Source organism: Scomber japonicus, chromosome 15, assembly GCF_027409825.1.
Source record: "Scomber japonicus isolate fScoJap1 chromosome 15, fScoJap1.pri, whole genome shotgun sequence".
In the NCBI taxonomy this organism is placed as follows: Eukaryota; Metazoa; Chordata; class Actinopteri; order Scombriformes; family Scombridae; genus Scomber; species Scomber japonicus.
In genome coordinates this window covers 11886835-11899399 of record NC_070592.1, presented here as the reverse complement: position 1 = coordinate 11899399, position 12565 = coordinate 11886835, and the positions used below count along the sequence as shown (strand labels likewise).

Sequence of the window (12565 nt, the reverse complement as noted above, 5' to 3'; positions counted from 1 at the left end):
TAATACTGAATGTCCTAAACAACTTCATGAACCCAACAAGGCAGACTCCATTTGGTCACTCGGTCATTTATCTTGAGATTACAGCACTCCCTAGTGTTAGGAAAGTATCTAAACAACATTAGAATTAAAAAAACTGAACAATTATTTTCAATTTCATATTTATTGAAAAACTCTTGTCTGGATTTATTTTCAGTATAAAAAAAGAGAATGTATGAAATAATCAAGAAATTATATCCAAGTAATACTAGTACATACAAGTGTCACCCACCCCACTGTGCCACTGTAGGTTTACAATTGCGATTCAGACAGTATTTACATATGACCCAATTCAACATGTCAGTGTGACACCTAAGCTACATGTAGACAATGCCTTTACTGATTATTAATTGACATTAATACAGTAGCACCTGGTATTCTCACTGAATTTCAAATCCCTAGTTTCTGCTTTCTTGCAAAAGTAAGGTGTGTTTTTTCATGAAGGGTAAAATACTCATTCTATATGAACAACATAATCCACAAGGAGGCATATTTTAAGACAGTCAGGTATGCCTTGTACTTTAGGCCTCAATTTCTGAACCAAACTGACATCAGAATTACTCCAATTTGTCCAGCAGCTGGCGAATGTCCTCTTGGCCGCGGTAAACTCTCTTCACTCCTCTTGGAAGATAACGGCAGGATGAAAGGTTGAGGTAGCTCAGAGCAGTCAATTGGCCGATGACTGACCTGAAAAATGCAGTAGAGACAAAATGTTTGTGTGATATCTTTGGAAAGTCATTATTTCAAACCTGTAGTACTTGGGATTTACAAATGTGAATGCTTGACTGAAAGTCAGTTTTGCACATGGAGATTGTATCTTAAAAGCCTCTATTCAACAAAGTTTTGGCTCAAATTTTTTTAGATTGTTTGGACTTGGAATTGAGGGGGAAAACTGTAAGCTTGGTACCTTAGGGCAGGTGGTGTGATCCTGGTCCCACTCAGGTTGAGTGAACGTAGGGTGTCTGCATCTGTTGCCTGAGCAAGGCTACTCATTGCAATCTCCAAGTCCTCCTCAGAGAAGAGCTGATTAGCAATGTCAAGCTGTTGAAGTGTCTGGTTCCACTTTTGGGTCACCATGTGAAGCCCCTTCTTTAGTGTTGACAACCCAATATGGCTGCTGAAATATTGTCCCCAGAACAGACACTCAAGCTCTGCCACATCACAAACAGAAAAGAGTAGTACTGATTAATAAATTTTTGGTTTTGGGTAGATTATTAGTCATTTAAAATAATTATTAAACCTTTATACAAGTGTTTAAAGTTATTAGGCATAACAAAACAGACCAAAAATAAGTATTTCTATACCTTCAATAAATTCTTAGGCAATCATAAAAACTAAGTTTAAGGTAACAGTATGAGTAAGTTAAAACATGAGCTCCCATTAGGTCCAATTTTAAAATCAGACATATATAAAAATAATTAAAATGGTTCACCTTTACCCCAATAAACTAAAATGTTACCAAAGCTCATAAGTAAAGTAGTGAGTTAGGCCTACCAAGACATGGTAATGTTGCAAGACCAGCTGGTGTGATTCGAGAACAGCCTCGCAGGTCCAGCACCCGCAACTTGTTGGAGCTGAATAGAATGTCTAACAAATCTTTGTCAGTCATGTAGGAATAAGACGTGGTTGCGATACATAGTTCCTCCAGTAACGGGAAGCCTGATGTTAATTCCGCACCATTACGCATTGTCCGGTGAAGAAGTCTGACATTCAGCATCCGGAAGGTCTAATGGGAAGTACAATGGATGCACAAGTTTCATGGGTGAACACAGTGCACACATCAAGTACTTATACTGATTCATTAAATACTGACAAATTAAACAAAAGATATAGAAAACAAAGAATAACACTTTATACTCTATGCACATTACAGTTGTAAAATTATATCACAATTACCATTTCATTGTTTTTTTTTTTTACCTTGAGTTTAGGGCATGCTATCTGTAGTGCCTGGATGCATATGGGAAGTTCACAATCTTTACTGTCAAGCTTTTTATTGACCTCCAAAAACTCCAAATCAGGACAGCATCCCTTCTGAAAAAACAAATTAAATGCGCTATGTGTACCAAGTTCATTTGTGCTCACTGGCTTGGACTATAATGCATACATCAAAAAGAAAGAGAGAAAAAGGGGCTTACCGAAATAGCAGTCAGAAGTCTGTCATTCTTTGGTCCACGAGTGAACAAAATTTGCCTGATCTGATTTCCATGGTTTACAAGATACTCCAGGAGACCACCCTCAACCTGAAACTATAGCAAAAAAAAAATTCAATATTTTACAAATCTACAACACTATATTGTCCCCTGGGGGTGGGCAGCTGGGAAATACTGGCTGTGGCTGGTACATCATTGAATATTTGGACAAAATGCAGACGTTTTCATTCCTGTTATATTCTTAACCTGCAGCAGAAAAGTAGTTGACAGTGTCTGATCTTTTAAATTTTAGGATGCACCTGCTGCTATGCTGGTGAACAAAACATTTCTAACTGTGAAACTAAGAAGTAATCTGTGTAATACATTTCTACAATTTTTTTTTTTACTGAACTGGTCTACCTCTGAATGCTGGAGATTTATGCTCTGCAGAGACCGGCTGTGCAGACCAAGGCTCTGGAAGGCCTGCGCTTTCATGCCTGTGCAGTAGGAGAACGTGAGGGAGCGAAGGTGAGGGCAGAACTGCGACACAACCTAATTCACAACATAAACAGAACATACATATAGTAAATACAAAATAAATACATTGTTAATATTTACATAACATAAAATATTTTCTTCTTAATGTGACACCAATCAAGACTGCACCAAAAGATTACCATTATTTAGATTATTATTGTCGATTCATCTGAGGATTACTTTCTTGATTAATAGTGTTGTCTAAACTGTCAGAAAAAAAGAAAAAAAAATCCAAATCCAAGGTGGACAGCAAAAGTCATTGACTTGTCCCACCCGAAGTCCGAAAAGTATTTAGTTCATTATCACATATGGCAAAGAAAATCTTTATGTAGTCCTATCTCTCTTTGGGGTTAAAGGGTTAGGGTTCGATACTCTATCTATTTGAAGAGCTGGATGCAGAAAAGGTTTGTCATATTTGTATTAAAGATTTCCAAGAGAATTCATCAAATAATTTCAGTCTACAAAACAATAAGTTGAAAAGAACAGATATCTACTCTTTATGACTTACATCTACTGCATAGTCAACATTCTTAGTCCAGTGACAGAGAGAGAAGTCTCGCAGCTGGGAAAATCTAGAAGACAAGAAATGATGTTAATAATTTAATTTTAAAATGGTGCTCATATTTGAAATGTGAGAAAGCTGAGCACAATCTAAAACATAGTTCACAACATACGAAGTCCTTACATAAAACCCAAAACTAATCAGACCTGTTCTGTGCAAGCCAGTTAAGAGTGTCCTTTATTTTTTCCTCTGTTTTAGGCAGCTGGGTTTTTCCTGGTGCAATCCAGCAATGACCTACAGTCACTTTGCGCCACAGGACAGGACTGGAGGCAGCAACGTTCCACAGACGACAAACTCTCCCCACCCTACGGAATAAATACAACAAGAACATGTGCCATTGTTCAGGATGCCATTTATGGTCCTCAAATTATACAGTACCCAGTTATATGGCTGAAATCGACATGATGATACAAATTATATTAATGTTAACACATTAATATCATTTATACATACATACATACATACATACATACATACAAAATAAAAATAATCTATATGTAACACAATTAGAGCTCAAATGATTTGTTGGTTAAGATTTTGACAATCCCTTAATCAAATTTCAGCCAAAATGCCAAAAATTCAGTCATTCCTTGTAAAATGTGCAGATTTTCTTTGTCATTTATGGTATTGAATATATTTGAGTTTTGGACTGTAGAATAAATACATCAAAAACTAACAAACCATAATATTGAAATACAGTATCTCCAAGCACTATACACTGTTTGAGGCAGTTCATAGCATAAACTACTGTACATCAATGCAAAGCTGTGTTTACTACCTGCATAGAAATGGCACCGCACCATCTTGGACAACCACCATCTGGAAAATATTGATCAGCACCTCCTCCGGAAGACTTTGACCCCATCTGTTGTCTCTTGCTTTCTCTGGCACAAACACAGAAGTGTTCTCTTCTTCCTTGGCAAGTTTGGCAACTTTATTGTAATCATTTGACAGTTTTGGCTTGGCAATGACAGGCTTCTTTTTCTTCATCTGAACCGTTTTCCCCTTTCCTTTAACAAGTTTCTTTTTCTTGCTTCCCTTCTTTTTGGGAACCCAGGCTGAACCATCATACTGTGACGTACTGCTAGATATGACAAGTAGCATATCTTCCCCTTCATGGACTGTGTAGCTAGGCTGAGAAGCCCTTTTCACTCTGGTCGTTTTACGCTTCTTAGCTTTGTGATTTGTAGCTGAGCCAGATTTCCTCTTCAAAGATGCCTTGTTCGATTTTGGTCCATGTTCTCCTTGATTGGATACATTTGATGTGCTTGGTACAGTGTCTTTACTTTCTTCACCGTGGGCTGCAACTTCTGCTTCAGTGGAATCCATTGTGGGCTGCTATGTAGTCTCTATCACAAGCTTGATCCCAAGAAAACCAGACATCGGCAGAGCAGTGACATATTAGCGTCTGAAAATAGAAAATAGAATCAGAAGATCAGTCTGTATCCGTGTGTCAGTTATTTGTTTGGTCTGTAAAGTATCCGAAAACTGAAAATGTTGAACACGGTCTCCCAAAGCCCAAGTTGTCCTCCTCAAACATTTCTTGTTCCATCCACAACCCAAAGATATTCAGATTACTGCCATAGAGGACTAAAGAAACCAGAAAATACTTTTGTTTGAAAAACTGGAACCAGATGACATGGACATTATTTTCTTTAAAAATGACTCAGAATGATTAATTATTCATCAAAATAGTTTATCAATTTAATAGTTGGCCGCTAATCAACTAATCATTGCTGCAGTAGTTGTTATGCAATATAAACGGCAAAAATCACTAAATGAGTGGATGGAAATGCTGAAAATACCAAGAATGAAACGCACCCTTTCACAGAAATTTAATGATTTGCTTTTTGCGTTTGGTGATCTGGTCAGAGCTCTGGATTTTAACAACAGTGTATGGTTTACCCCTCATAACATGTATGTAATAACTAGAGGCCGACCGAAATATTGGTCAGCCGATATTATCACAGATATATCGGTTTTGGCGTATATGTTGTCCGATATGTTCTGCTCTTTTTAAAGTTATATGGGGAGCATTTAATGTACAGTAACAGTCAAAAGATTGGGCACACTTTCTCATTGAAGTGAATGGGAAGGTGTGTCCAAACTTTTGACTGGTACTATTTGAGCATTTTTCTCAATTCAAGTTAAATATATATATATACACGCTATTTTGTTATATATTTTTTGTTTGTTATTTAGTTTGTCCCAGTGAATTTACTGTTTCAGTGCATTAAAGCCATTTTATACAATAAAGTTTACTATCAAACTAAAATTGTATGCCTTCATTACATATCTGTCATAAATGATTGAAGGGATGTATGCAAAAACTGTAATTATTGGCTGACATATTGATATCAGAATTTTTTTATTCCTTAACATTGGCCCAAAGATCCAGTATCAGTCAGGCTCTAGTAACGACTAGTTGCCACATACAAAACAGATGTCAGATCTCAAAAAATGTGTTGAATTATTATAGATTGAACTCACCAGCAGCATGTTAAGTGTTTACAATTAGCTCCACCCGACCAACAATATTGAAACACTGCTTACATTCTGCATAACTAGCTCTACATCTGATAATTTTTAGATATTGCTAATATTTCTGTACTTGTACTTCAGTGTTTTTGTTTTCTAATGTTACCGGAAGCTGCGTGCGCATCCTCAATTGTTAGTAAACGGGAACCAAACAGTAAAACCCATTGCATTTGCCGACTAATTTACTTTGAGACAAAAGCCCCCAATCTCAAATAATGTACATGCATAATACTACGACGTATTCAACCTAACCCAAAAACATCAATTGGTTATCTGGTGTTCATTGATTGATTTACTCGGTATGTAACGTTCACAAGGCACCGTGCAACATTACGTGACAGAAAAAAACACAACTACGGCTACGCTGACTAAAAATGGTTTACCACTACTCGGAATATTTGCGCAAATAAAACATTTAAGTGTTTTAAACTCGACGGTTCTTCTATTATTTACCTGCTGCTGCTAGCTGCTAGCTCTCAACATCCAGACCCACAATGCCTTTCAAACTATCTCTGTGATTGGTGGAGACGTCGACAAGAGCCCGCCTTTTAGGATAGAGCCGTCCAATCACAGCGCAGCGCACTGTTCCAATGCTGAGAAGGGGACGCTTCTCACGGCAGTGCACTTTTTCTCGGTAAGAACTTTACTTAATACTTTTAAAAGTTTAATTTTACTACTTCCGTATTTATTTATTTTGCAAATACACATATTTCCTGTCTGGAGTTATTCGCATAGCACTGCAGTTTAGATTGCTGTATCTACTGCAGATAGCATGCTGCTCACAAGGCTAATGTTAGCATGTTGTGCAGCATCAAGCACTCAATTGTAGCAGTCATGTTTTTGTTGTATTGAATGTTATATATGTTATATTTACGGGCTTTTGCACTTTTGTACATTTGACTTAAACGGGACAGAAAGAAATGTACTTACATCTGATTGTTTTGTGTGCACAGGTATTTTAGCATATCCAGGAGTGGTGGGAGAAGGCTTGGGCCCAATCCCAATGAGTCCCCCTAAACCCTGACCCCTCACTGACTTAATTGGCGTCACCAGGTAAGTGCTTGAGTGTAGAGCATTTTATATATATTTTACTCCAACTTTCCTTTACTTTGGAAAAAATGTATTGTTTGGTTTCACTGAATATGACAATAACCCCACATTTTATTTTCATAGATCCAAATTTTCTAGCAAAAAAACAAAACAGATTTCCCCGAGTTTACAGCTTGTTGATCTCAGAATGTACAACTATAAAAGCTGTTACAACACTTGACCTTTTAAGCTTTACAAGATGTTTATGTTATGGTCTATTTTCCTTATTTTTACTTTTATTTTATTTCCTTCCTTAGCCCCCAGCATGGTTTAAACTGTTTCTTATCCTCTAGTAGTGTATACACGGTGATGTATTCTTTAAAAAAATATATGCAAAAAAGAAAAGCTCTTTATACATCTATAGTGCAGAGGCTGCAAAGAATTGAAATGGTATAAATAGGAATGGAGTTCACCTAAAGAAAAACGGGGAAAGACAAAAATAGTAAAATCACTCACTTATAAAACATATAATATAGAAAACAAAGATAAAAAGCACTATACTGTTTACATTTCTCAAATGACTTCAATAAGTCATGTTTATATTCAAAGGTTTATAATCTAAATGAGGTAGAAAAAAAAGTGTTGTCTCCAGTTACTTAGCCACAATACAGGAATGTGAAAATATGTCCTGCATGGAAAAAGTAAACAAAGTGTGTGCAGTAAAAGTAGTGGTTTGGTCTCTCTGATTGATATATTTATAATCTATATATTTATTTATCATTTCTATGACATAATTAGATTATTAATACTGAAGCTGCTGGAAGTGAAGCTAGTCTTAACCAGATTAATCGGCGGGATCGTGAGATGATTAATGGGAGAGGAGAGAAGAACAAAAAAAGTTCTGATACACATCTGTCTTCAATTTTGGACATTTTCCTCTAATCTTTGATTTTTGGTGAATTATTGGCTCATTTGAACATTTATTCAAATGACCATGTGAGAAGTTTAGAGGGGAAAATCACTATTTGGTACATGGTTCATAGACATCTGACCCCGAGTACACACTGATTTTTGAAAAATATCTAAATGTAGTGGAGTAGAAAGTCATTATTTCCCTCTGAAATATAGTGCAGTGGAAATATAAAGTAGCATGGATTTTGAGTTAAGTACAAATACTCAAAAATATACAGTACTTGAGTAAATACTCTTATATAGATATTAGATACTTTTCACCACTGAAGTTTAAGAAATGTTTTGATTCAAATGTGTCACTTTGGAGGGTGCAGCTTGATACTGTTGAATTGTATTGTGTGGTCCTGAGGAGTGTTTGTGATATTTTCTACAGCACATTCATATCAGTGAGGGTAAAGTACAACATAACATAATACAATTCAACAGCACCACCCACATGTGACAGAGACGTTTTGCATGACTACTCAAACATTTAGATACAATGCAGCAACATGGAAGTTAATAATTAAGAAACCTCCCATTTACCATTTTAAGATAAATACCAAATATTACATGGTTGCATCTTATCAAAAGTAAATTATTAGCTTTTTAGTTTCAAACACTACCTTTTTGACTGTTGATCAGGCAAAATGCAGACATTGTAAAAGGCTTTTTCTTTTTTTCTGTTTTCTGAAATTTTAGAGACAATCTGATTAATCAAGAAAATAATCAGCAGATTAAGCGTTAGTTACAGCGGTAATTACTGTTAATTCACTCCCTATTGTTTAGGGGAGGCATGTTTCTGCAGTGTCGGACTGTCTAAGACACCACTTAGTCCTATTCTGTCTCCACTGTGTGAGACATGGACTGAAAACAGCAAGACATTGTTCATGTTTATTAGCTTTTTTATAGGTGCTCAGATGCAGTTTTGGCCAGCACTATTATAGCATTGTTTCTCTCTTACTGCTTAATACCTTTTTATAAGTATTTGTCTCCAATGTTTTTTAAATTTGGGATTAAATGAAAGTGAATGAGGCCCATGAAGTGTGGCTGATACGATAACAGCTGTCCTTAATCAGTCAGTTAATAAAAAAGCAACAGTGTCATGAAAAAACACTAATCAAAATGAACTAAATAGTTTTGACCTGATTTTAGGTATTACTTCACATGGATGCCAGTTGGCCATAGCAAGCAAACATTTTATCAGCACACATTTCTTTTACAAATGCTTTTTACGTTTCTTTTCTGTTGGTTATACTTCAGATGCATAAGTCCGAAGCTTACTAACTCTCTCTCTCTCTTTAAAACAGTTTGCCATGGCGGAAGGTGAAGATTTCTCCCTTTGTGGAAAAGCAGCTGTAACTGAGGCTAATCTGAGTAAGTTTAAAAGAGTAAAATTGCCATTTAGGAAAGCTGTAATTAAATTCTCATATAATACTCCATATAATCTCCATATAATACTTTTCTTGCTGACAAATTCGTACCTTAAAAGACTTTCCTTCTTTTTCTTACTTTTTTGTATTTTGTGGCATAATCTCTGCTTCGAGAAAACTTTGTATGACTTGGTTACTTTGTCATGTATCGATGTAATCAAGAATAATCACATTTATTAGCAGTCCCCATCTCCACCTATCCTTTCATGACTGACTAGAAAAGCATTGATTTTCTACTCACTTGCCAACTTATCTGTTTTTTAGGGGATGAGTACTATTGGAAGCTTGTTGCAGACTTCATCGGCCCTCAGTCGGGGGAAGGATTAGAGCTTTATCAGGCACCATGCCAAAACAGACTATTGATTCAAGTTGGACTTCTGAGAGAGGACAATAACTTCCCATGGGCTGCCATCATGGAGTGGCTGAAGAAAATCTTCCCGAGTCATCAGTCGGCTGACTTTCGTCGTTTGATTGAAACAGGCATTGCAACAACATTGAGTCTTGGTAGTGATGCGAGGCTTTCCTTCCTGGAATCAGAGGTCAACTTTAACTTTGTTGGTCCAATATGTGACAGCATTGGAGTTGAACGAGAACATCTTTTGAAAATGAGGGATTTTTCAGAGCGAGCAAAATCAATTGAAGTCACAAATGGATTGATTCTCGAGTTGAGCAACTTTGTCTCCAGGGAGAAAATTGCCCCAGTCATTTTAGTTACATGGCTTAGAAACTTCAACTGTGAATTTTGTAAGGATGGGGATACTCAGAAGGCATATAAAGTCCTTAGGACTAAGATAAAAAAGTTAAAAGTCCTTTTCCGCAGTTATGAAACAAGAAGGCACAGGAGGAAGGCAGCGATGGAAAGTCTACTCCAATGTACATTTGAACTGGTGCCAAAAAAACCTGATGCACGGAAATTTGTTGTGAAGAAACGCATGAAAAAAGACGACTTTGCAAATATTGAAAAAGTGACAATCAAGGAAGAATATGAGAACTATGAAATATCACAGAGCGAGGAGTTGGAGAGGAACGGAGCAGTTGTAAGGAAAAAAATACTGAATGAACATTCCTCTGTGCATGATGGTAGGGATGAGGACTTGGATGGATCCATCAGTGGAGAAGAAACCTCAGACAACAAAGGAGAACCCCTGACCTTGCTTGACATTGCAATGCTGTCTGTCCAAAAGCTGTTAAGTGTGTACTGCGGGAAAACCACAGCTTGCAAGCAAGTTTCCTTGGATCTCTTAAAAAATCAGTACACCCTAACATGCAAGGAGCACCCAGCCATGGCAGAGATGGAGAAAAAACTCGAATCACTCTCTAAAGACATTTCATTTGCCTCTCCCGTGGTGTTTTTACACTACAATGCCAATTTCCTTGTTGATGTGCATGATGCCGTTGAGCGGCAGATTATGGTCTTTGAGAGGGAGATCACTGAGTCAACAGGAGAAAAACTAGGCCGTGATAGGCTTCCAAAATTCGTTAACTTCAAGAATTTGTCCGAAAGTGCAACTTCACGCTACATTCACATGGCTTGTGACATCTTGAGCCCTCACACCCCTGATAGGCAGAACTACAGAAAACACTGGGTGGCTTTCTGTGACGAAAAGAACAACCCCTCCAAACTTGCAATGAATCAGTCAAACCGATTCAACAACTACTTTGAAGCTGCGGCTGGCCTTATTCACCATCACAAAGAGGTCGCTCTCTTCTTCTCTGATTTGCTGTCACTGAACAACGACGAATGCCCAAACATTATTCTGGAGAGTGTCGCTGCCGATGCTAGTGATTCTGTGATTCAGAGTCTCGTGTGTGTTCTGGCTATTGTTTACTGCAAATTCCTTGGTCCTTACTGGCAGCTTCTGAAAAGTGGAGGAGAGTACTCACACTACAGCCAGTACATGCTCTGTCTCTACCAAAAGTTCATTGATTGGTCCAAAGATCCGTCAACACTGCTGGAGCCTGAAGAGACCACAAATGTTTTTCTGCAGTTCCCATTGCAGGAGAAAGCATTTAATGGGATTTTTCATTACTGTGGTCAGTGGCACACAAATAGAGACCTAATCAGAGCTTGCCTGAAGAGGACCATCAAGGTGATTGCTGCCGTCACAGAGGAGCACCTGAAGGATTTCTTACCTGGAGGAAAATTTTACCAAGTCCCCTCTCCAGATTTGAAAATGCAATTAACAAGTTGCACGTTCTCTGTCTTGATGGCAAAATATCCCTTCGGCCACGAGTATCCTTACAAGAAGAAAAGACCCGACAAGTCTTCCAAGCGCTCCTCACAGAAGCACTTGTCATCAGAATCGGACAGCTCTCAGGAAGATAACGGCGGGTCTTGCTCATCTGATGACAGCTCCGATGACTCGTCTGATTGGCGAGCTAAAAACAATTCCCATCTTGACCAAAACGGCGGTAAAAAGGAAAAGACAGGAAGGGGATATTGGAGACGTGACCTGGAACAAGAAGAGTGTGAGCAGAACATGGATAAGGATTACATAGTAGCTACCGTGGAGAGAAATGGCGGGCCGTGCAAATCACAGCAGGATGTCGACAAAATGATGCTGCGTTTTGATGGAAAATCCCGAGCTGAGAAACGGGAAGCGGTTCGCTGTGAGATCCTGTACCAGAAGATGGTTCTCCTCAACACAGACCCACACTTGAATGGTGGTTTCGCCAACAGCACAGACATGGTGTTGAAGCTTAAGCTCGCACTTCCTCGTGTTAAACCTGGATACTCTCTTGTTTTAGCCCCTAGAAAGACGAGAAGAAAGCCTGTGTTCCAAGACATAACAGATGCTGAGGTGGTTCAGAGTGAGAGCAGCAGCACAGGAGAACACTGATTCCACCTGATACTGAGCGATAGTCTCATGTTAGGATTAGCCTCCCCTGGCATTTATCACGTTCTATCTAGTTGGATTCTGTGTTTACAATTTTAAAGGACCAGTGTGATTGTAACCAACTGAATACCCCCCCCCCCCCCCCACACACACACACACACACACACACACACCCCAAGTGTGGAACCTACATTGGCTGCGTAAAATGCAAAAGATCCTCTCTAGAGCGAGTGTTTGGTTTATCTGTTCTGTGCAACTGTAGAAACGTGGTGGTGCAACATGAAAGAGGACCTGCTCACTATGTAGATGTTAAAGGGCTCATTGTAAGGTGACAAAATGACAAGAGTTCTTATTTTCAGGTGATTATACACTAATTAAAACATATTCATTATTAATATATTCCATTTCTGCCAGTGGATCCCCCTAAAACTTACACATTGGTCCTTTTTAAAGTAAAAATACATACAATGACCTCAGCCTTTCCACACAATTAAAAATATAATGTATAAC

The 12565-nt window shown here is 38.0% G+C and overlaps 2 protein-coding genes across 3 annotated transcripts; one reads left to right on the top strand and one right to left on the bottom strand.

Moving 5' to 3' along the window:
- Nucleotides 1-33: 33 nt before the first annotated feature.
- fbxl6 (F-box and leucine-rich repeat protein 6) lies at nt 34-4672 on the bottom strand. 2 transcript variants are annotated; one of them, XM_053334381.1, is made up of 9 exons: nt 4046-4672; nt 3414-3572; nt 3214-3277; nt 2589-2720; nt 2175-2285; nt 1957-2070; nt 1531-1762; nt 944-1187; nt 34-723 (listed from the first exon to the last, which is right to left on the bottom strand). In XM_053334381.1, the coding sequence occupies exons 1-9, from the start codon at nt 4594-4596 to the stop codon at nt 594-596; spliced, it is 1737 nt and encodes a 578-aa protein (XP_053190356.1). In that variant the 5' UTR covers nt 4597-4672; the 3' UTR covers nt 34-593. The 2 variants fall into 2 exon arrangements, with proteins under 2 accessions (XP_053190356.1, XP_053190358.1); XM_053334383.1 differs by having other exon boundaries at nt 1957-2067.
- A 1720-nt stretch (nt 4673-6392) lies between these two features.
- Nucleotides 6393-12158, top strand: LOC128374189 (uncharacterized). Its single transcript, XM_053334456.1, has 4 exons — nt 6393-6439; nt 6759-6858; nt 9096-9162; nt 9483-12158. Exons 3-4 carry the CDS (start codon nt 9102-9104, stop codon nt 12056-12058), a joined length of 2637 nt encoding a protein of 878 aa, XP_053190431.1. The 5' UTR covers nt 6393-6439; nt 6759-6858; nt 9096-9101; the 3' UTR covers nt 12059-12158.
- Nucleotides 12159-12565: the final 407 nt, after the last annotated feature.